Here is a 25,283-nt window from a genome sequence, read left to right on the forward strand (position 1 = left end):
GCTCCTCGATGTACAGAAAAAGCCGTCCACTTCGTTGGAAGATTGCGATAAAGACGTTCTACCTGCTCATAGTACATCATGATGAGTTAATAATAAAGCGGCACTGACAGGTGTGGGTTTTTTTTTTATCCCTCTCATGATCAAAGGCAAGCACTCCGGAGAGCTCTGTCGTCTCCAGGCGAGAATATCCATTCCGTGCAGATGCTGAGGAGAGATGGCCTGTTTCAGGAGGAGAACGATACAGTACATGCACCGCCTATCCCCTGCTGCTCACAGACTGCGGCGTTATCTGACAAAAAAAAAAGCGTATCTTCACACTCTCATTTTCATTTCACTTAGGGAATATGACATTGTAATATTTTCCAGGCCCTCTAGCAACTTCAATGGAAGCATCATCGAGCATGCTCCTATTGATCCGTTTCACACCAGCTCATCTAGTTTTATTATCACTTGATCCGTCTGGCTGGATAGGAAAAAAAAAAAATCTGACCTGCTCTCAGTAACACTTGTGATCTTTGATTGACTACTCCGAAATGCTCTTCATGATGCTTTCACTCAACTTAACATGTTCACCCCTCCCGGGTTTCTATGGTGTTTTCACAGACGGATGACATTGCAGTGATCGCGCACAAGACCCAAAACCTCCCCAAGGAGAACGCAAAGAGGCAGCGATTGGTGGTCTTCACCCAGGGCAAGGACGACACCGTTGCAACTGTTGGTAGGTTTCTGCTTTTTGTCCGCATTGGCTCCTTTTGGACATATTTACCCTTCACTTAAACCCTGTATCTCCAAACTGCAGAGAGCAGAGCTTTAAATAGATGACTGGAGAGGCCAGAGTGTTATCAGTAATGTCTTTGAAGTGAAGCTCTGATATTGACGCCAGATGTTTAAAAAAAAAGACAAGAATGCTTGCTCTACATTCTGTCATTTCAGAGCATAAAAGAAGTGTGGGGGTTGCAGAGAACAGCCATTGATTTGTGAAGTACTTCTAACTTTGCCTTGAATACACTCCAGGCTGGTCCACTGCAATTTTTAATGCTTCAACTCTAACATCCTGCCCTCTTTTCCTCTCTTTCCTGTGCCAAATGCTTGCAGAGTGACCTTTGGAAGAAGTGGACAGAGCTTGTTCACTAAAATCAATCCATTCCCTCTTAATACAGAATTTGTTCCGGACCAGAACAGTGGCAATATTAAGTTAACTTATATACTTATAAACCAACAAGCTTAATGAGCCACCAAAATCAATAAGGAATCCTACTCTTCCTGGAAGTTGTGTTTACCAAACACTAGAAGAAGAAACCAAAGATTTTTATTTGTATTTCTCAGGGTTTTAAGTTCATAGAATCAGTGTGAAGCTTAATAAACACCCCTTTAAAATGGAAATATTGACAAGAGAGAAGCAAGAATTACATTTAATATTAATGAAATTAAGATCTTACATTGAATGCTAACTATGAGTGCAGTGAGAAAAGCCGTGGTAGTTTCAGATGACAACTGCGAGCCTTTGCCTTTGTTTGGAGCCACAGGGTGTCTCTCCTCATTGCCCTTGTGGTTCAGTTCATTTTAGCAGAGCATGGAGAGAGCTGGCCTGTAGGTAACAAATCAATCATCACTGGGGCCCACAGAAGGGTACAGTTACAAGAGAAATGCAAGTGATTCAGAACCGCGTCTTCTGATGGGTCCAGAATTTTCAGATTAAGATTATTAGAATACACATTTAAATTTCAGTGTTTATTTTACATCTAGTATCTGTCAATGTTATTGCATAGTAATGCATCAAGCAATCAAACTGATCTAAAATGCATATTTTTTTATTTACTTTTTCTCAGTTTAGTCTAAATCAGAAAATAGAAAGCAAAAAAAGGTTTTTATGCCTAAATGGGAGTAAACTGCTACTTCAGTTAAACAGCCTGTAGTGCAGTTCTGTGGTAAATGTTGATCTTTTTTGTTTTGTTTTCTGGAAACAAAACTGGAACACATAGGGAATCAGCCAGTAAAAGCTTGATGAATGCATGTTTTCTTGGTGCATGGGACACCATATCAGAAAAGCCTGTTACATTGTTGGCAAATGTCATGCATGGCATTTATTTAATTGGCTATTAATTCTTTCACTCCAAGCAGTTCTTTGCTATATTAATGTTGGGGATGCTCATATTTTGATGATGATAAATTTGCAGTTTGCTATGCAAATCTCCTAAAAATATTCCCCTTGACCTTTTTTCCCTTTCATAAAGCATTCTTCGAAGCCGCTGAAGGTAAATATGAAATACATCTATGCTATTGTGTGCTGTTGATCAACGGATTGACAGTTTCTTTCAAGGATTAAAAAGGTCAAGGAATAGTGAATTGTAAGGGTTTCTTCCACATTTCATTCCAGAAATAATTAGATTTTTCTAATTAACTGGTTTACAGGCACCATGAAACCTGTAAACTCAGGTATCATGGATGCTTCTATTTCATATTCCTGTGCGTTAAATTCATACTTAAACTGAGATTGTGACATAACTTTTAGAAAAAATATTATGCTTCCATCATATTTGCAAAACAATTTTTAAAAAATGTAAAAAGCTACATTTTCCCCACCCTTGATAACGTATATAATACATACTGTATGTTGATACATAGACTGTGGGCACAGACATTTTATATAAATACATAAATATAGTTTCAAAAGTACCTGTGCTTTTTCTAAAAACTCTTCTTGGCATTCTACGCCTTATACAGTCAAACTGGTATATCTCACTGACATTAAACGGAAATTATTTAGTACTTTTAAAACAGTTTATTTATTAAGGCTAATAAGTATTGCTGCGTTAGTTTTCACAACAGTTTTTGCATTTTGTTTGGCAGACAAATTTGTAGTTATTCTTTGCAGCGTGGGAAATGTATGTGTATTAGCCTTCTTTCAGCCAGCTGCTCAGCAACATGTGGGGGACGGGCAGCTTTATGTTGCTTAAGAAAACTACTTAAGTTCTTTATCGTAGGACAGTGAACCATAGGAACAATATAATTTAAAGTTTTAGCGTTTTTAAACCAGAAGCTGAATTATGCACAAATATATATTTGTTGTAAACATTTTAAGATTGACAAGTTTTATTGTCATTTTCACTTGCCGAGCATATAGATAAAAATGTTGTTTTGTGCAGACATATAGCATGATACATAGAGGCTAAATATATATATTTTTGTTATATATATATCTTCTGAACACTGAAGTTTCACTCTACCTGCTGTAATGAGTTCTCATGTTATCAGCTTGAGAAAAAAAAATTCCTCTACACCTGGGAGTCTCTCTGTTGTCTTTCAGCTGAAGATGCTCAAAATGCTGTGGCAAGCAATCAGGACTTTTCTTTGCTGTGCTGTAAAAACAAAACCAAGCAGGAGTACTCTTGTTTGTACACACAACGTTTCTGTCATGAAATCATATTTACAGCTGGCTGCAACATCTTTTAAATCATGTATTAAAAAGCCATGTCTAGCCTCTTCAATTCCCCCTAAAGTGAATGCAATATTACACATACTTTATCACTTAGTGTAACTTCTTTCTACATTGTAAAGGATGCATGAATGTTAATAAATTTGCCCTTGTTAGTGGCATGAATTGCAAGTGAAAACCATCAAGGTTACTTATTCAGACATAATGCCGTGATGATTTGCAGCCTAATTGATGAAAACCAATGTGTTTGAAAGTCCTTTTGAGAAAATCTGCGACACATCTTCATCACAGATGTTTTATCAGTATCACTTTGGATATTAATAATGTGTAAAGTAAAATTCTTTAGATAATTCATCTTTAAGTAATTACGACTCAGCTAGTAATTCTAAGCATAACAGCTATTGTATTTCTGTTGCAATCACAAAATTACTGCTGATTTCTTTTTTCAAAAGAAAAGTCCATAATGTGAAAAGGAAAGAAACTTTAACATTTTGCCAATTTTTACAAGTGTGTTGTGCATTATCATTTTGTCTCCTGGAAGTGATACCCCTCAATAAAAGCTAGTGTAAGAAAAGTCATTTATTTAACTAATAAGAATGAGAAACTTTGAAAATGGTGCTAGTGGCAGCATGATATGTGAATTCAAACACATGCCACTCTTTTCATATTTTTATTTGTATTTTTTTTCCCCCAAATAGTGAGTTTTGTTACCCTTCTCAAATGTTCACTGCTGTGTGTTTATCTACCATATAAAAGCCAAATCAAGCACGTAGAATTTTGCAATCGTAATCTGGTGAAATGATGAAAAGCTTAAGCAGGCCTGCGTGATTTTCCTGTAAGTCACTGTGGTGCTTAATTTATTTGAGAGGAACACACGACACACCCATTGTTTAGTGTTGTGTCATCTGCCTAATATTACACTCACTGGTCACACAACACACTCTCAAGTAGTCCTGATATAGTAGCTGTGACATGCAACAGAAAAATGTCAGCGGCGTATCCTGATGCAGTAACACTCATCAGCTGTCTTGTAGCAGCTGGTTCGAGCACTTAGAGGGAAAACAATGGACGCCGATGTTGTCATTATGCAAATATGCTGCTGCTGCTTTGTTTGGGGCTATAAATAAGTTGTGAAAACAAACCAGCTTTTTTTTTGGGAGTGTTGTTGGCTGAATGCCACCAGAGTTCCCCACTGGATGTGGCTTATCAATGAAACGTAATCATATTCGTAAGATGTAACGACCAAAATTTGAAAAAGCTAATAAGTTGGTTCAAGTTTCAAAATTGCAATATTTTCAATCTGTTTCAGTAAGTTTCAAGACTTATTCAAACTTAAGTTTTGAAATTTATCAAAGTTTCAAAACTTCAATAATATAAGCTGCAATTTTTATTTGCAAATCGGAGTCTTTCTGTGAGTATTGTGGTTTGCACATGGCCTTGAAAAAACACCTTAAAGCCTTAGTCATGCAGAGGGAGATATTCATGTGAGACTGAAATGTGACTTTTTATTCCTCATGCAAAATGCCCCTTTGTGAAACATGGTGGGAGCAGCATCATATTTGGGATATACTTGTTTTCAGCAAGAACACCATGTTGAAGCAGAGACACATGCAAAAGCTGAGGGAAAATGGCCCTCAAAGGAATCTGAAGTTGAAATCCCCTGGTTTTGAACCAAATGTTTAAATGGTCCAGTTAAAGTTCAGATCTACATCTGATAGAGTATCAAAGACAATAATGTTTGCGGATTGCAAGCAGTTTTGCAAATATGCACAAAAATGTCAGTCCCAGGTGTGCAAAACTGCAAAAGACATCATTTCAAAGACTTTCAATTATAATTGTCCCAGCATACCACACTTTTCAGATTGTTATCCATTAAAAAAATGTTAATTGAAAATTAATTACAGTTGTACTACATGTACTACTTTTAAATTCCAAATACAATTCAGTTTGTGGTTGCAACGAGACCATTTTTGGAGAGATTAAATGGTAATAAGCACTTGCAAGACAATGTAAATCCATGTCTAGTCAATAAATGATGATACAGATTCATTTCCTTGCCATAAATTATTCTGTACATAAATAAATAATAAGCCAATAACAATTTAAATATTGATAACTATAGTGAGGCTCTTAGAAGGGAATTTACTTTCAGGGGGAATTTTACAAGAAGCCTTTTTATCGACAGGCCTGAGGGTTAAAAGGGAATAAGGATCCATCGTTTCTGCTGGAGGTGATGGATAATTCCTGCCTGCTCCTCTCATTGCTCCCGCATGAAGACACAGCCGTGTGCTGCTGTGAACTTTATATAAAATACATGATGAATGCTGGCTGGATGAAAGACAATGTGTTTCAGATGTCATCTACAAAGGCAAACATGATAAATGTCATTGACTGTGCCTTCATTGCGGTGGAGCTGTTACAGCTGTCGTAGGTGCAACACAAGCGATTTGTGTGCGTGTGTTTGTCTGCGTGCTATCCGTACCAGCCAAATAAATGTCAATGTAAAAAGAGAATTAAAGATTTTCATTTCCCAGAGGCGGCACTCTAATAAACTTGATCTCTCATTTTGTTTGCAATTTGTCCTCCTGTCAGCATTTGATCATTTGCCAGCCTCTGTGTGTCATGTTAAACCATTTTATAAACCATTTTATAGTGATTAAGGGTGGGAGAATGCCTTTCCCTGTGGTATAATTCTCCAAAAAGAGATGTCAATTTGTTATTCTTTTTTCAGCCCTTTATTCAGAGCTTTTTAACATAAAACTGCTTCAAATGTGACGCTTAAGAGCCAGGAGCAAGTTGAAACGGCTCTTCTTTTTAGCTGCCTCTGACACTGCTGAATTACACCAGGCCTTTCCTTATACATTATTACGGTAATTAAGATCACTACACTCTGAACCTTAACAGGGAGGAGATCTAATAAACCATCATTCAGCAGGGTTTGCTGCTGTAATCGCTGATAAGGACTTGATAAAGCCTGACTCGGCTCCTCTGAGAGTTTTAGAGCTCTCGGCAGGGCAAGGCAGACAGATTTTACCTCTGATACCAATCTATATGTGTTAATCACGTCAGATGGAGGACGAAGCTTATACTAGACATGAAGCAAAAACGATTTTCTCCTTTAGTTTCCGTTAAAGCAGAAAGTGGAGTCATTTACATGGTAATTGAACACCGTTAATAAAGTGCGATGTTTGTGTTACATACTTTATATTCAACAGAATAAATTATCAACCTCCAGCTGCAACCTCCTCACGCTACAACCACAAAGTTCAGAATGTGTAACTGAGATTTGATGTGATAAACCAGCAGAAGGTTGCACATAGGTCCACAAAGTAATGCTTCACCAGCAGACACGCCTCTGGAACAAGCAGTTCTCCTCCAAAACAGGTGGTGGCTGCAGTGATACGCTCCAGAGGGATCTCAACCACGAATAAATAGAAGCAGTAGCTTTTATTCACTTTCAGAAGGTCAGTAAGGACTTCTTAGAGTCGCGTAAATATTTCCTATGAATTTGTTTGCAGTTAATTTATGTTTACTAAACATCTTTGGTGCAATATCAGTTCAAAACTAGTTTTCATAATAATTCCTGCTTTAATTTATAATGATCCACCACAGTTTGCTTTGCAAGGCAGAATGACAAATGAAGTCACTAGAGTATCTTACCCACTCTCTTCCTGCACGATTCCATTTCGTTTTAACAAAACGGTCACTGAGAGACGGCCACACCTTTCTGCAGCCTTCTCTGCCTATCTCATTTCAATTTCCTCCAAAACGGGTTGTGGCTGTTTTGGCAAACGTAACATGTTCTATCAAATGGATAGTTTTTATCCATTTTACAGTAGCTGTAGTAGTTTAGTGAGGAATTGTGCAAATCTACACAACTCCTTACTGTGTTGCGTAAATGTTCCCCAAATGTTTTCACACCGCCTGTGGATTTGAAGACTGGATAGTGGAGGTGGACTACTTGAAGTGAAATATCAACATTGTTTCTCCATAAAACACACCCGCAAACTTCTGACCAATCATACAACACACCGCACAGGGCTTGATATGGGCGGGTATGGCGTACCATGGTTTTGCACATTTGCGGTGTTCCTGAAGGACTTCATCTTCATTTTGCAAATCTCGCGCACGGTAAAAGCATACCTCAAACTGAACAGGTCCAAATGTTTGCCTTCATTGAAGATGGGCCTGGTTGAATCTCTCTCCCTTTCATTTTATAGTTTCTTCTTCATTGTGATGCTTTTCACTCATGTTTATGTTCCAGTACCATGTGGTGAATATGGTGAAGTTAGGACGTCCTGAGTCGTTACAAAATGGAGACCTTATAAGGCAAATCTTTTATATTGATTCAGAATCATAGTAAATGAGAATCACAATTCTTATGCACAGTTTTTGGGGGGACAGGTCTTCAGGTCTGCAAAACTTGCAGCAAAAGTATCTACAAAGTATTTTCCCAGGAAAGTTGAATGCAAATGGCCGCCATGTCACATTTAAGATTTTCTTTCCAAGAGCTTTGGCGCTTTTATTTACTTCCTAATTTGTTGAGGTTGTACCATGACAAAAAGATTTGAAGGGGAATGAATACTTTTACCAGGCATTTCTCTTTTTGCTCAGCCACTGATGATATTTCGGCTGAGGTTTCAGTAATTTTGGGCATATGTCCTCTTTTATATAACTCACTTGCGAGCAAAGATGCCGTTCGTGATAGGGAAACAGATTGAATGTCAGCTCGCTTCTAACCTGTGACGTTTGCCAAGAAAAGCGGTGAGGCTTGCTTTCCTCTCTGAGGCCCTGGATTTTGGCTCCGACACAACGGGAACCGTTCCAGAAGGAGCGTTCTCTGGGAAGTTTCTCACGTAAAGAAAAAAAAAAATGTTTCCCTGAATCTCTGTCGAGCACTTGGGCTAAATATTCATGCGCAGCTCCCATTCACTCAGCGGTGAGAGCAGCATATGAAATGAACTCATTGTTATACTTGTGTAGATGATTAATTTTAATGACTTGACAGCTCCGTGCTCTACCTGTCAAAGCACAAAAATATCGAACGCTGGAACACAAGCGATATAGCTTGTAGTAATCCAAATCAAAACACTGCTGCATATGATCATTTTTCAAAGCAGCTGAAGTCCTCTTATTTAAACAGTAACTTATTTTTCATTAGGAAGCATTTTCTCAGTCAGGGCTGTGCTGAGGGTTGTCATTGCCAAAAAGAATAGCCAGTAATAAAGGACTTAATTGATACTCATTTCAAAGAGATGGCTGCTGAAAGAATTTCTTTTAATCACCACCATTCAAGAGCTGTAATGAGGGAATTATGAAGTGTGAATTAACAAAGCACACAATTATACAGCACCTTACTGGAAGGAATTATTTGAATTCCTTTTGAGTTTTTTTTGTTGTTTTTTTTGTCGCTGCTGGTGCACATTACCTGTCACAGCGCTGCCTTACAAAACTCCCACATATTCGCCACCAATCTGCTCCCCTATTTTTTGCCAGAATAAATTGAAAAGAACAGCATTATGTTTATTAAAAAAAAAAACATTCTGCAAAGGTTTATTGATTGAAAAAAACGTTGCCAGACTCATTACTGTGAAATGTGAAGTGAGTGCAGTGAAGTGATGTTTTCAGATGTTCTGTGAGCCAGTAACAACAGAGTCAGAGGGTTCTGGCAGAAGGATTTTTTAAATATTTTATTTTATTTTAGTACTTATTGCCATGTCCGTGGCAGATTTTTGCCAATGAGGTCTTTGTTAAAGACAGCGAGGGAATTGTTGGAGTGTAACTTGAGTTGACGTGTCAGTCAAATGGAATATTTTGCATCGGTGAGGTTGTGTGAACTTTCCCCCAGCAGCAGAATACAAACTGTGGTCATGAATAATGAGAAATATTGAAGGTCTAATGTACCATGATGTGCCTTTCGCGGAAATGTTCTGGAAAACTCATCAGCAATGTTTCTAAGTCAGAAATCAGAAAGAGAGGCTCTGTTTGATGCTAAAAAATTTTAATTGACTTTGCCGTCTGGTTAAAGAAAGTACAACCCTCTGTTACTTCTTGGGGTCTAATACATAAAAGGCTATAATAGCAAAGTCTTACTAAAACAGTAAAAACTCAAATAGGCAATACACAATACACTTTTCAATATCAGTTACTGCTAAAACAAAGCCAAAGTGGGAAGGTTTGTAAAAATAAATTAAAACATATAAACAAATCAGGCTATCTACAAAAAAATAAATACATTGTGAAGTGTGTACTTTCTGGTTGACCTTTTGTGTAATTGAAATAGGGTTTGCATTACCCACTTGATCTTGATAAAATTGACAATTACAGATTCACTTTTTCCAAGTTAATATGACAATAGAGGCCAGGACATTGAATATGTTTTCAAAATGTTCTGCTCTGTCAGATCAGTTTTTGTTACTTTTTCTGTGTTGTCAGCCTTGCTTCATTTTTCTTTCCTATTCAAGATCAACTAATCATCTAAGAATTAAATTTCAGAGCCTCATATATACCCTAGTGGGTCGAATAATTATTTCCTTAATTAATAGCAAAGTATGAAAACATTGTTTCACTTTCTGTGTATCAACATGAGTAAGTCTTCATCAGTGCAGATAAAAAAATCAACATAGAATCAAACTTTGGGACATTTATTGTTTGCTCATAATAGTCACACATGCATCACAGTAGAGGCTAAATGGCTCCATATAAATATGCAGGACGTCCTTCACACAGCACAAAATATCAGGTCAAACAGAGTTTCTTCAATGCTCTCTGGTTCATATCGCAGCAGAATTTTCTCCATTGCTGTTTCTGCTCATCTCTGTCTCTCCATCAGGGTTAGTGCTAATGCTGGTTTCAGCAGGGGACAGATGCTTCATCACAGCTGATCGCACCACAGTTTTGCACATAAAACAGCCATCATCCTCTTCTTATTTTTTAAAGCTCTTTGTCTCTTTGCCGCTGTATCCCATTCAAATGTCACCATACGATAGAAGATTCACTGCTGTCCACTCAGTGTAGGCTGCTTTGGTGTCAAAGCCAAAAAAAAAGCTTTTTCGGCTCTTTCCAGTCTTCCTGATTCTAACAGGAATCTCTACTAGCATGATCAGCAGAATCTCCTTGACTGAAGTAAGTTGACTGTGTTTCCAGTAGCAAACCTGAAAACAACTAACAAAGCCTGGTTTTTCAAACAATGTCAAACTATGTATTGAACAGCCATCTGTAAAAGGGCACTGAGAATTATCTGCAATGATTTTGAATGGCCGTCCCTGTTGGCATTTTCAGCATCACTGAAGGTATCAGACTCTGGTTTCCTCCTGAATGAGACATTCTTGCTCATTACTGGAGATGTTTCCCTATCATTTTTGTCAACGCATTCTAAAATCCTAACTTGGAAGAATCAAAACTATCCATCCAACCTGAGTCCAGTTGTTGAGCTCTAGCTTGATCTGAAGAAATGCCGACTTTATGACCTACTTTCTAATGCACAACGTTCTATAAAAGCAAAGTTCTTTAGATTATCCACTGGAGAGGTCTCGAGTTTTTTTTTAACCTGAACTGAGAGTGATTCCTGATTGTCTTTAATAATGGCTGGAATGGAAGAACTGGTTCTGTGTAATTACTCTAATCAAAATGTCTTTGTCTATCAAGCTACTTGATACTTTTTACCAAACTGGAGGCCTTGAAAGTTATTTAATCCATAAACAGTGTGTTAAAGGGCAGTTCCGTTGATTGCAGAGGCTTGAAACAAAAACAACTGAATTCAGAATTTGTGTAATCGTCTGTGAAACAGGTTGCAATGACAGGACAGTTTGCAAAACGTTTTGTGGCAAATTCAAGAGTTATTATGACTTAAAAGATGCAACCAAACTGTTGGCGTGAAAAGAGTCTACTCTGTTATTGTGCTAACTTGCTAAAACTTGAATGTGAAAATAAGATAGAAATTCACAGATCTGTCTGTAAGTGATAAATCCAAATACTGAGAGGTAAAAACAATTTTCAAAAAGAGTGATCATACATTTTATTTTGAAGCATGTTTAATTATTCACTTGCACTTTTAGGTGAATTTTGCAAAGGCGATAAATAATAATTGCATCCCTTTGAGTTTATTACAAAATGATTCTTTCTGCCTGGACTTTTTCACATCTTGTCAATGTATTCAGTTAGAATTTTGTGCTAACATGGTTCTCAAATGTTTTTCCGAATAAAAATATGTGCATTTTGTATTCGGCTCCCCTTCCATCGCATCACATTTCAACATTAAATCTGGACTTGGAGTTTGTTTGGACATGAGTAAATATGTCTATTCGGAGCCGTACCTAATATTTATAAACTCAGTGTGGTTTTAGACCAATCAAAATGGATGTGAAAGGGTGTAAACTTAGAAATAAATAATTTGTAAGAACCTACAAAAAAACTATGTGGTAATGCACAAATGCTAGAAAATGTAGAACAATTTGATTTATTAATTTCACCCAACTTTCGGTTGTAGTGTTGCCGCAATAAAATAAAGGAGTGTTTTTTTGTTTTTTTTACATGTGTTTTTGCAAATGAATTTAATAATGATAAATATGTTAAGATATTTATGTGTCTAGATGGATAGAAACATTCATTTGAAGTGTTGCCAAACATTTGAGCTGTGCAGGATGTAGACTGTTAAAGTTGTGTCTCATTTTGTTGGCTTATTATTAAAATCTAAACATTTTCTTGTTTTTTTTTTTAAAGTTAATACAGTTAATACGTGACAAAACATCAAAGTCCTAATACTTCTAAGTACAAAGTTGAGAATCCTGATGAGAGATAATCTGGCTGTGTTGAGCTCCGGCCTCTGGAGAACAAGTGCAGCAGTTTCAGCCTTTTAAAGCATCCGCAAAGCTCGTCGAATTTGCAAGACCACATTTAACGACTTCAGTTCACTCAACAGCAGAATAACTGACAAGCTCAAATTTATTGTAAGCACGCATTTTTACGTGTGATTAATCATTTCAAGAGAGAGGAGGGCTCTCAGGCTTCATCTGTGGCATTAATTAAACAAAGTCTTTATGCTGTTAATTAGCTGATCCTGAAAGGATTCTTGTTTTATTGTAATTATTTTTATCACTCATCTGCTTCCTTTTCACAAGAATTAGTGCTGTTATGAAAACACCATTGAACTCTTTTATCTGCTGCATTATTGATAGATGATCTGTTGCGCAGCTTTTCGCTACACAAGGAGTTTCTTCAGCTTTGTTCAATGACATCAGGTGTTCAACTGCAGGTTTATCTCTTGCTCTTCAGGGCGGGAACTTTAACGTATTAAAAAATTGATAAGGTGCGGTGTCTTATCTGCTGCTCAGATCGACTCTGAGCCCTTGTCACATAGCAGGGAGCCTCATTAAACAAATTTTTTGTAGTTCTTTTCTATTTCATGTTCTCCTTAAACTCCCCGTGTCTCTTCTCAATAAGAGGTCTGTCAGCCTCCTCTTGTTACTTTCATCCACATGTCAGTCTTTTGTCTCCGACACCCTCTTGAAGGTTCACGTCTGCACCGGGGCCCTCGGATTGTTTGAAGATCGTGTGTGTGGTTTACATTGTTCTGACATAAGTTGCTGATTTAATGTCACTCTACACCTCAAGACTTTGTCATCTGGTAGATTTTTGTTCCTCTTCCTTCCACCCCTCTCTCCACTTTAAGCTGGAAGCGTCTTTGAAGTTCACACACTGCTGATAATTGAAGCAGTATGTGATTTCAGCGTAATCCTCTGAAAATAATAAAAAGACTCTCATGTTATGGATTCAGTTTTAAAGTGAAACCACTACACTGACCTCGCGCTGCGGTTAATCCAAAACAGTAGGCGCGTAAAGCTTGTTCACCGTCTGAAAAGTTAATATTTCCTCTAGATTTTCATCCATCTTCTATTTGGTCACTTATAGAATAGAGTAACTTTTAAAAACTTATTAAAAACTCGTTGAGAATGATAATTTCCATTATGCTTTTTAGTAAACTAATGACATATTTGAGCTCCTGTACTGTTGAGATGTGTAGTGATGGTAAAATGCCTGTGATAAAATTTGGGAATGTTGAAAAGGCTAACCATTTACCTAGAAGTAGCATTTTTTTAAAAAAGCACATGTATCTATTTTTTTTTCAGTAAATTGGTGATATTTTAAAAATAATTTATGTAAAAATGAAAAGAAGTTAAGATAAAAGCATGCAAGACAGCAAGTTTTATCTAAGTGCCTTTCACAGCAGAGAAATTATGTCAAAACCCTAGCAAATTAAAGCTTTAACTGCAGTGAAAGCTGGGTTTGCAAAGCAATGAATCAGGAGAGTTCAATACAAAAGTGAATCATGCCTTTCAAATCTTGATTTTAAAAAAATAATTACAAATTTTTTTGTTTCAATTTACTTCCATTTAACAATTTTACATGATTTTGTCGTGGTTCATAACATATAACTCCAGATAAATTTATTGAAGTGCCTTAGACTGATTGTTTAAGATCATGTAGGGAAATAGTTTAACAGAAGAGACTTTTCACTGCTGATCTCACTGATTCTTAAAACACAAAGAACCGCCCAAAGAACGCAAAGGAATAAACATTGTAATATTGTTGCTGTTAGAAACTGAGCTGAAGAAAAACTGACTTTTCTGTCAGCAAACATTAACATTCAGCTGAAACTAACATAAGTACATAATATATCACCTTATTGGAAAGAAAAAAAGCCTTGATTATGTACCAATTTCTTATTAGTTTTTTCCCCCAGGAGCTCTGAGTAGTTCTTGAAAGTGAAATGTTAGTTTTCTCATTATATAAAGTTCTTTCAGATGAGTTGTAGTTGTGAATATGTGCAATATTAGTAAATCTGGATTTGTTTTATATTTTATTATTTATCCTTATTTATTTATTCAATCAACCATCTGGCTTTGGACAAACTAACCACTTCTAGCACTGACGCTCTTTAACTTTGTACATATTTGATCACCAAAGCTGAGATAGTTTATCCCAAGGGGGGCATAAAAATCCAAGCCAAGCATTAAGGTTGACAGGAGTGAGGAAAAGTAAAAACATTTTCAAGTGTGTGATGTGGGAAGTAGTTTTCTTTAGGAGGACGAACATCTGAGCGGCAGCATTGCTGTTAATCTGATCTAAGCTGTTCCAGATTCAAACTGTTTGTAGTTCAAAGATCTTCTAATATTTCACATATGATTATTCAAACTGAAATGCTCTCTCACACAGCAGAATGTTATCCTCAGCTAAGTGATTACTTAACACTATTAATCTCAGGAAATCACAAACAAACCTTAATGCACTTTATTGTAATTTTATGTGCTAATTCAAAACACAAAGTGGTTCATAATTATTCTGTGGAAGGAAAATGATATGAGGTTTTAACTGGTTTCAGCAATAACATTTTTTTAACAGTGTTCTATGCATTACTTTTCACTCCCGTTTCTAACAATACACCTATAGAGGAAGAAAAGTGACCTGCGCACAGCCAGAACTCTGTCAGACATGGAGGTTGCATCATGATGCTGTGGAGATGCTTTTCTTCAGCAAAGATAGAAAAACTGGTCTGAGTTGAGGGGAAGATCGATGAAACTGAAAACAGCAAAATCCTGCAAGAACTGCTTTATAGGCTGCAAAGGACTTCACATTGGACTGAAGGGTCATCCTCTTCCAGAACAAAGAGTATATGGCAGGGATTTAAATGTCTAATCTGACGTTTGAGGTTTTTTACAAAGAAAAATTGTGGAACTAGTCATCATGTTTGTGAAATGATGCATTTAACCATGTATCATTTTCATTCTTTTTTTATAATGTTCTCTACCTTAAGTTGATTTATCCCATTATATTCATTGAAATACATCGAACTGTGTGGTTTTAATGTGAAAAAGCTAAATGGCTATAAATACTTTTGCACTGTGAAGAAAATTAGAGGCGTTTCAAGTAACTATCATTTTACTTCCTGGCCACAGGTGATAAAGTGACCGTGTTTCCTGTTTTGGACATCGACCAAAATGACATTGTGGACACCAACGGAGCAGGAGACGCCTTTGTTGGAGGTATGAAATTGTATGTCAATCAGCTTAACATAGAACTTCCAACACATGGGTTTTGTCAAGGAAACAGAACTGTCTGCATTGCTAACACGTGATAAAATTTGATTTATTCTGAAACTTCTGATTCTGATAAGTTACCTCAGTTGCTCTTCCTCCTCAGGATTCCTCTTTGCACTTGTCCAAGAGCAGTCATTGGAGGAGTGCATCCGGGCCGGGCACTATGCAGCCAACGTGATCATCAGGCGGGTCGGATGCACCTTCCCAGAGAAACCGGATTTTCACTGATTAATCCGATCTGTCATTCCCACAAGATGCTTACTGTACCGATTTATACTCTTCAGGATTTTACGTGTATTTTTCTATTCCCTCTGACTGGCATTTTGAAAATAATTGCTGCGGCTTGATGGATTTATCGAGCCATGATAAGCAATTGAGATATTATAATGCTATTCAAACAATGTACTAGCATCAGACATTGGAAAATGTTCATAGGAAAAGCCGCATTCCAGCAGCAACTGCCATTTGAGAATCAACAACTGCATACCTGAATAGCTGATAATTTTGAATCAGTAATGTAGACACTGTCTTGGTACTTTGTCCATAATATTTAAGAAATAGCTTGAAGGTATTTCATAATATAATTTAAATATATAAAAGAAATTGCTCAATGTCTGAGAAATGTATCATAGTGTGGGGATATCTCAAGTGTTTCTCAGTAGTTATTCTAAAATGTGGTTTCTTGTTCCCTTACCTGAGAGTTATAAGTAACTTGTGACCACAAAATGCTAATGAACAAACAGCATTACAATCCACTTCTCAACTGTCAGAATAAATGTATTGCAGCAGCATAAGATCACACAATTATTTTCGTTATTCTAAAAAATAATCAACCCTTATTCTGGTAAATTCAGAATGTTGGTGACTGGTGAACCATTTTGGTGTTGGTTTGACTCTTGTATTTTGCTGACAGATCCAATGATAATAAACTTTCAGTTGTCTGGAAGAAGCATGCATAGATTTCCATTTAAAATATCGCAGTAATTTAGGGATTTCATGCATACCACTCACCCTAAGAAGGTTAAATACCAGGGTAGCAGAAAGTCAACTAATAAAAAGTAAAAGGTGAACATTCATAAAATATTTCAGTTCCATTGATTTTATAAAAATGATTACATATATCATTAAGTTTGTCACCAGCGGTTTGTAAAATCAAATATTTCCTAAGGATGGATATTTTTTCCTTGTTGAAGAAATATACTGAAATTAAAGGTGTAATTTTCCTAATTGTTTAGTGTACAATTATGCTGCTGCAATAAAAGCTTAATTTATTTTAGGGCTATTTACAAAACTTTATTGTGTGTGCAGAAGGCCCTGTTGTGGTGTAAATAATTAATGCAAGCTAGCACTGTACAAAGCATCATCATTGATGCCTGTTGGTAAAAATGTTTGTTATTCAATTTAAAAAAGAATATTCCTTTGATTTGCAGTTTGGTGCTGCAGACATCGTTGATAAATTACGACTATTGACTGCTTCCCATTTCGTATGGAGCACATATCAATCAACACATTCATTATTTTTCGACTGAAAATACAAGAAAAGTATAAAAGTGATGACGTTAAATGTTGGAACACCAAACTTTATCAACAGCAGAGAATGCCCCAAGAACAAAATGGTGATTGCAGTGTCTCCAGTTTTAAGTTAATCCAATGAAGTGAAGACTTTTGTAGAGCGTCATCCAGTGATGAGGAGGAAGTCAAGAGAAATGTTTGGAGCAGCAGCTTGGATATCTTACAAACAGGCACCCCTCTAAGGGATTTAAAAGCACGCTGTCTGGAGCCCACAGTGGAGTTTTACTGCTTGTGACAAAAACTGTCAGAAGTCTAAATTTTCTCTGCACATTCGGTCTATATTTTACTCATGAGGGTTAAACTACAACAAAGTGACGTGGTAAAATATCTGAGTTATTCTAATGAAACTGTTGCCACACCACAGATGAGAAGAAGTCAGAGTGGAAGCTAGTAGTGTGATAGAAGCCACACAAAAATTAAAAACATCTGCAGGATGAAGAATTATCTTACCAGAAATTTATGCTCACAAACAATACCCACAGTTTTTTTTATTGAGGTATGACAGTGGTTTCCCTGTTCCAGCTATGGCATGAACTCTGCTATGTCCTCTTCTCTTATGTTTGGGGCCTTTTATTCAGTTAGAACCAAGATTCTGAGTGTTGCATAATGCTGGGTGCAAAACAGCTGTTTTTGGAAAAATTCATCTTTCACTTTGATGGAATTCACCCATAGTTTTTATATAGATTAACTTTATCTGTATTTTTTTTTCTATCAAGAAAACGATCTATGTCCTACATCGCAATCAATAGTTAATCTGATAGTGGTGTTTCAGATGTAAGATCATCACCCAAAATTGGAGTCCAGGTGCAAAAATGGTTTTTAAAACTTCTTTTCTTACTTGAAAAACAACAAAAGCCTCATTATGTTTCATTTTCATGCATTTGTAGAGTTTATGGCTCTAAACCTTGATGACATTTTCCCTTTCAGAAACAACAAAGCCAAACTGGAGGTAATTGTTTTGTTTGTACAGAAACAAGAAAAACCACATTAGTCTTGTCTCAACCCACACAAAGTCACATTTGATTTTTATTTCTTAAACAAACAGGTGAACTCACCTGAAATGTACCATGCAACACACAGATAATTTGTAAAGTTCCTTTATTTCATTTAATCAGCAAGGTATCGCACTCTGACATCATGGTCATTGTAACCTGGAATTGCTCGGGTCACCCAGCCTCCCCCATCACTCCCATGGCTAGTTGGGGTCCAAACTGGACTCTGTGTCTGCAGGGCAGCAGGAGATCATTTCTCTCAGTTTAAGGGATTAGTGGTTTGCTCTTCGCCACGATCATTAAAGGGACCCGAAAATTAGCCTGATCCTTCATACCCAGCTGTGCCGTTGTTGGGGGTGGGAGGCAGAGATCAGAGGGAGCAACCCTTGGTAAAAAAGGGTTGCCCACCCGCCGGCAGAAACTGTTGGGAAGTGTCTCAAGTGTTTGAACTAATTCAAACTCATCTGTTCCACAGTGAAGTGTGAGAATAACCGTTTTTACTCCTATTGAAATACTTGTTACATCCTGTATCTTTTTTTTTTTTGCCTTTGCTTGTATTAACCCAGATCATACAGGTTGAAAAACTTTCTCTTGCCAAAGTGTTACTTACAACTCTTATTTTTTTTAATCAACCATTTTTTTAAAAAAGGATTTCCACAGATGCGCTCTGAAAAGGTCCACCATTCTGATTGGACAAGACTCCATGGCAGCTGGTTCATTTACTTCTCAAGATGACAGATGGCAAAACACAAACACAAAAAGAGAGAGAGCCATGATTAAGTCATGAGGATGCCTGCCACAATGAGGGAAACTACTTTTCTCACTTTCTCCAACAAACTTTGGCCCTGCTCAGTGCACACGGATGAAAAACAAACTCGAGAGCATTTAGCATATTATCACGTTCTGTGATTTCAACAGACCTTCAACAAATAGTGAAGCTTGGTCTGCAATGTCTCTAATTTTCATTCTTTGGCCAAAACTTCACTTTTCCATTACATTAAATTTAGATTTTGTGACATTTGTCCACAGTAGTTAGTTCACCAGCATATATAGTTGCTGTTAGCACTAATGATGATAATAATAATGCTTGCAAAGGAGTAACTGGGGTCCTAGCCAGTGTTTTGCCCCGCAGATGGGCAGCAGTGTTTGTGAACACCAGTGTGGCAGTTGGCAGGGATTGAGGGGGGGGATGGGCCGACTGCTATGGCACATGCTCCAATTCAAATTATCCCTGGACCCATGCAGCAGTGGAGGACCTGCTGGGGCCCAGGGTGGCATTCATTACACCCAGACACTGGCATGTTTTTTTTTTTTTTTTTCCTCTGCTCAGTCGCTATTTATTATGACCCCCAATCCACAAATTCTCTTTATTCATATTTCACCTGCTTAAACGTTTTCTAAATTGACAATTTTGTTGACTGAATCGTTTTGTCGATTTGCATAAATTTCAGTAGATGAATAGCAGAAAACATGACAAATGCTGCAGTTCAATAAAAACATGTAGATAATGACAAGAACAGCCAATCCTGATAATGAGGGAGCTTCAATTAACGTTGAGCGATATCCACTCAAAAACATCAGGAGTGTAAACTCACCAGTCCCTTTATTAGGTACACCTGTTAAATTGTTGAACAAAGTAGGGGATCAGCCAGCAACATGGCTGCAACTGAATGGACTTCTGTATTGAGGCTGACTGAGTTCCAAACTGAGCATCAGAGCAGGAAATAACCAGAAGTTTCAAGTAATATAACTTAACGACAAAAGTAAATAAAATACTTTTTCAATCTTTAATATTGCAGTGTCTGGTAAGGATTACATTAGGACACCCCACATTTAATCCTATTTTAATGGCTAATATTACACACAGGCATATCAAGCCAGAAACACACAATTAAAAGAGTGTTACTCAGCATTTTGAAAAAGGCTTTCCATATTTAAAACTCAGATGTTTACTTGGTGCAACCCTGACTACTGAAGTGAGGTTGAAAACGATGATGAGACTGAAAGAACTGTTTGTGGCCTTCAGAAAGAAGATTTTAGGAGCTTAGAAGTCTGGTAAGGGATTTACAGAAGAATCAAAGGATTTTTAAATCAGCCAATCCGCTGTCTGAAAAACTGTCTCCAAATGCAAGAGACTCTAAAGGACTGCCAGCATGCTGAGGTTTGGTCCGCCAAGCAAACCTACCTTAAGAACAGACTGCAAGGAGCTAAAAGAAGTCTCCAAAGTTCCTAAAATGTGATCACTGAACATACTGCAGGCTCTCGCTACTGCTGATATTCTTGCATATTATCTTTCTTGTGCAATCAGAAAGATAATATGCAAGTTAAACTTTCATCGAGTGTGCAAGGAGGAACCTTTGATCTCTGAGAAAAACATGAGAGCCAAAAAAAATGTTGCCATAGAGAAGAATATGGACCAGGACTTCTTGAGTACTGTTCTAGGAGAGGTGAATCTGAAATTGAATTTTTTTAGACACTAGAACAGAGGACATGTTGAATGTCAGCTGAACCAAAACCGAAACCTTTAAAATGATAGTGACCCAAAACATACCAGTATATCTGCTGACTGACAACTAAGAAAATCCCTGGTTGTGTCAAAACACACATCTTCATCTCATTGAGATGCTGGCTGGGTTGTTTAAAAAAGGCTTTTCTTGCAAGAAATCGCTCAAACAACTCACAGCTGAAAATAAAGAGTGGTGCAAACTTTTTTTTGTCAAAATACCCATCTTTTTGTATGACTTTGTTAATGACTACAACAAAGTCAGTTGGTGTTCACCTGGAAATAAATCACTTTCTCTTGAAATAAATAAAAAAGACTAGGCATGATATGAATGTTTCTTTTGGAGAAACTGAATTTTAAGTTGGGTGCACTCATTTTTTTTCAATTAACTGTGTGTGACTTGTGTGGACGATAATACCTTGTTGATGTCAAAGGAAAACGGTCAGACTAGTTTAGGATTATAGAAAGACAACAGTTCAGGTGCACATTCAATAGAAACAAGGTATGAGGAATTGATATTCCACAAGAAATCTCTGAACACACAACATTGTATCCTTTGCACGGTTGCAGTAACAGGATGCCATCCTGGATGTCTTTTCTGTTAACTAACAAAAGAAAAACTTAAGCTATATGCATCTTACATATTCCCCAAAGTTGGACAATATGAGACTGGAAAAGGTTTCCTTGTCTGATGAGCATCAATTTCAGATGTTGCATTCAAAGGTCAGAATTCAGTGTAAACAACATGAAAGCATATATTCAGTCTGTCAGTCCTGGTGCTACTAGATGTAACGGTTTGGAGGTTGTTAACCATTTCCATCCTTTTAATGACTTCCCTGTATACTAACGACCTTGACAGTGATCCAGCATCAATCAAAAAAAAAAAAAAATCACCTTTGGAGTGTGGTAGAGATTCACATCACGGATGTCCATCTGAGAAATCTGATCGCTACTGTGTGATACTGTCATATTAACTTGAACCAAAATCTCTGAGGAATGTTTCTGACCACTTGTTGAGTCTGTGCCACAAAGAGTCAAAGCAGTTCAACCTCGGACTAGGAAAGCTCACCTATCTAAGTAGCCAGTGATCGCATTTAGTATTCATCAGAAGTTTGCAAGAGCTCATCAACTGTAGTAAAATCAAAAAGACTGATAACTAATTGATCTGCTTGCAGATAAGTCTTCCTTTGGGTCTTGATCCAGTGAGATCAAGCTTCATCTTTTTTTTTCTTGAGTTAACTGTGGACCTTCTTGATGGCCAAATGACAAGATTATTAACAAGTGTACTAGATTATTTAAATGAGTCACTAAATGGATCTCTACAGGAGAGAAAAGCTTTCATTTGGGCTCCTCATCCAGCTCTGTGTATGTGTTTGTTATCTGATGAGAAGTAACCAATTATCTCTCTAATTACATCCGCATTACTGCATGAGAAATGAGCTTTCTGGTATTTCTTTTGCTGCAAGAGAGATGAGTGAAGGGAGCACTGATGTAGAAACTGAAAAATGTAATCATACATTAGCATTATTGCTATTGCTGTTGCTCTGTCTTCAGCTCGGTGGAGTTAATTACCTGATTAGGGCGTTAAATACCCCTTGTGTCAATTGTAGGAAATAGCTTCTTTAAAAATGAAAAGTAGCCCTATCATGTTAAATGTTAAATAAATGGAAGTTTAAAATGCCCTTTGGGAATTAATGTTAATAGGTGCTACATAAATAATAATAATAATAATAAGGGGGGAAAAAAGATAGTAGTAATATGTCATGTAGGCTATAAGAAAAGTGTGGAAAAAATTGAAATTGACAATATCATTGTGAGGAGCGCACTAAAAAAGGGGCGACGGTCCGCTACGCTGAAGTAAAGGGATGTCTACAGTGGGAGAGGAAGAAGAAGAAGGGGGAGGGTACCACTTTGTCACAGGCTGCTATGTAGATTAACCTTTCAATTAGTTGTTATCAGGTCCTCTCCATGTCTCGGCGAGAGCTTTCCAGCCTTCGCTTTTAACACGTCAAAAAAAAAAAAAAAAAAAAAAATCCCACGAAATCGCTCGGATACGTCGCTTCGCATTTTACCCCATTCGACGTGATAAAGAAGAGGAGTACCCGAGAGAGAGAGAGGGGGAAAAACTTGAAGAGGTAAAAAAAAAAAAAAAAAACTACCAGCAAATATTTACCGTCGCGTCTGCTCTTTTTTAAAAATTTTATATCCACGGATGCACGTTCGTCCTCGCGCTAAACTTGGCGTTAATTAGGTCTTCTCCGCCACAGCAGAGTGGGTTTGCGCGACATCTCGGAAGACGATGTATGTGTTTTAAAAAGAGATTGCGAATGTAATGCATGGGAGTCGAGAGTTGAGGCTGAAAACAAAATATGGGGCTGACGATGCATAACTGAGAGAAGCGGTTATAACTTGTATTCCCCTGCTGAACGTCTTTTCTTCCTCCGGGCTCTTTACTATTTCTCCTCATGGGGAGGCATTTGATAGTTAATGGTGATAAACGTGACGTTAATAATTCCACTTTTTCTTCTTCTTATAATTATTTTCTCAGCAAATTGTGTGCATTTATAGCCCTTCTTGTACGTCACGTAGTTTGAACGTTAAATATCTCCTCGGAGGAGGAAATATAAAGAAACCGGACAAGGATGAAGAGGCGACAGCTTGGGTACATTTTTATTTTTATGTTTATTTTTTTGTGTGCTATGCGGCGCTACCTGGAAGTGCTAAAATAAATTCAACGCGTTCCGCTTTAAGTCGGTGCGTTTTTATGCAAACAAATGATCGATTTAACAAACAGCCAATTAAAGTCTAAAATGATCCAAATCACTTTCAAGTGTAACCAACTGTTTCAAGGAGGAATCCGAGTAAAGGTGGGCCGACGTTAAACGCCGCGCAAACGAGGTTAAATATTTATTCCAGCCGGTTTACGTGCGTTACCACGCGTTTGTAACTTATTAACAACCCTTTTATGTCCACTTAAGCCGTAAAATTCGGCGTTTTTTACGAGCATTTAGAGGTGAGTGCTATCGATTCATCACCAGAGGCACCTTAAGAGGCGGGTTAACAGAGTGAAGTGACAGATCACACAGCCAGTGACGTGCCTTTCGGAGTGAGCTCATACATAAAGATTGACGTGCGCTTTATCAAACCAGGGATCGGATCTCGCCTTTACAGCCAATATTGAAGTTGCTGGGGAGGGCGCATTAGCGTTAGGTGAGGTTTAATGAGACTCCATTGGATTGTAATCAGCGTCATGTCGGATTCATGTAAACTACAACATTGTAACAAAATGGCGACCGCTAGTTTAGGTGACATCGGGGGTAAAGCTGGCAGCACTTGACGTTTAACAGCCCAACTCGGCGGAGCGCGACTCACGGGGGTTTGTTACGCAGCTATTTCTGCTTTTCTTCTTCTTTCTTCGGATAAACGGCTCCGTGGGGGGGGTAAACATGGTGTCGGAGCAGCTGTCAGGATGTGAGCATTGATTATACGGGTGTCATTAAGGCTCGCGCTGATCGGGTTGCTCGTTTGTCGAGCTGTCAAAAAGTGTCGCGCGGACATCTAACGGTTAAAACTTTGGCTTGTTGTTCTGCTTTCTCCATTTTATGTATTTTTAAGCCAGACACTTAACGCAGTTGTGTTTTCTTTTCTAAAATAACGCACTGTTGAAATAAATGTAAACTTTCGAAGGAATCTGAAACCGAAAATATGGATCTGTCGAAGACAGCGAGCAGTTTTCCACAGGTCATGAGAAGTTTCTAGATGGCTGTCATAGTGTGAATAACTTGCCCTTTTTATTTGAGAAAACGGTCTCTTTTGAATTGGACATCTGGTTTGGTGTGCGGATTATGGTGTCAGACTACGGATTAAGTCACTTTGATTTCCTTAGCAGCAGCCATGACAGCGCCTGCATCTGTTTTTATCCATCTGTTTCTCGTGTGTATGCACATCTTTAAGAAGTCCTGCATTCCTTAGCTGTAGCCTTTTTATACTACATGGCTGGTGTTAATGTTTAGAAATCAAGGCATCTAATATGCTTGTTTTATTCATACCTAACATAACATGTTATGATCACTAGCCCCTTGCAAAAGTATTCACACCCCTGGGACATCTACATATTTTTAGTTAATTTTAGTCAATGATCAATTGTTTCTGTTGTGGGCCAATGCAAAGTAGTGCATACTTGTGAAGTGGAGGGAAAGTGATGCATGCTTTTCATTTTTTATACAAATAAAAATCTGTAAAGTATGCCATTCAATTGTGTGCAAGTTTTATAGATCTGGAAAATGAAATGTTTGCACATTCTTCAAAATATCTTAAGTCATATGTGATAATCATTTACAATTTACTTTTAGACTTGGATTCAGACTTTGACTAAATCAGGCATGATATTGCTTTAACCTAAGTGACTCAATGGCATCTCAGGCTGTGTTAAGGGTTGTTGTCCTGCTGAAAGGTGAACCTCAGCCTCAGTCAGAAGTATTTTGCAGCTTCTTACAGGTGTTCTACCAGGAATGCTATACTTGCTTATTTCATTGCCTTATCAACTCTCATCAGCTTCACTGTCCCTATTGAATAAAATCAGCATAATGCTGCCACTACCTTGAGGGGGTTTGTCCTGGCTAATATGCAGTGCTTGATTTCCGCTGCACAGTTTTTCACATAGCCCAAGAAAGAAAAAAGTGCTC

General features: G+C 37.5%; 2 protein-coding genes across 9 annotated transcripts in view; both read left to right on the top strand.

Moving 5' to 3' along the window:
• adkb (adenosine kinase b) overlaps positions 1–20,958 on the top strand; it is a 172,978-nt gene extending 152,020 nt beyond the window's left edge. For both annotated transcript variants that reach the window (XM_055042995.1, XM_055042996.1), the window contains exons 9-11: positions 604–718; positions 15,391–15,477; positions 15,635–20,958. In XM_055042995.1, the coding sequence (XP_054898970.1) occupies positions 604–718; positions 15,391–15,477; positions 15,635–15,759 (327 nt within the window). In that variant the 3' untranslated portion in view covers positions 15,760–20,958. The remainder of the gene's footprint in view (positions 1–603; positions 719–15,390; positions 15,478–15,634) is intronic.
• A 1,498-nt stretch (positions 20,959–22,456) lies between these two features.
• Positions 22,457–25,283, top strand: part of kat6b (K(lysine) acetyltransferase 6B) — a 28,014-nt gene continuing 25,187 nt past the window's right edge. For 2 of the 7 annotated variants that reach the window (XM_055042988.1, XM_055042994.1), the window contains exon 1: positions 23,815–23,974. The gene's annotated coding sequence lies outside the window, so the exon portion shown is untranslated. The other 5 variants (XM_055042989.1, XM_055042992.1, XM_055042990.1 and 2 more) reach the window with 5 other exon arrangements.

This window comes from Poeciliopsis prolifica, unplaced genomic scaffold (genome assembly GCF_027474105.1).
Source record: "Poeciliopsis prolifica strain line A6 unplaced genomic scaffold, Auburn_PproV2 SCAFFOLD018, whole genome shotgun sequence".
Classification (NCBI taxonomy): domain Eukaryota; kingdom Metazoa; phylum Chordata; class Actinopteri; order Cyprinodontiformes; family Poeciliidae; genus Poeciliopsis; species Poeciliopsis prolifica.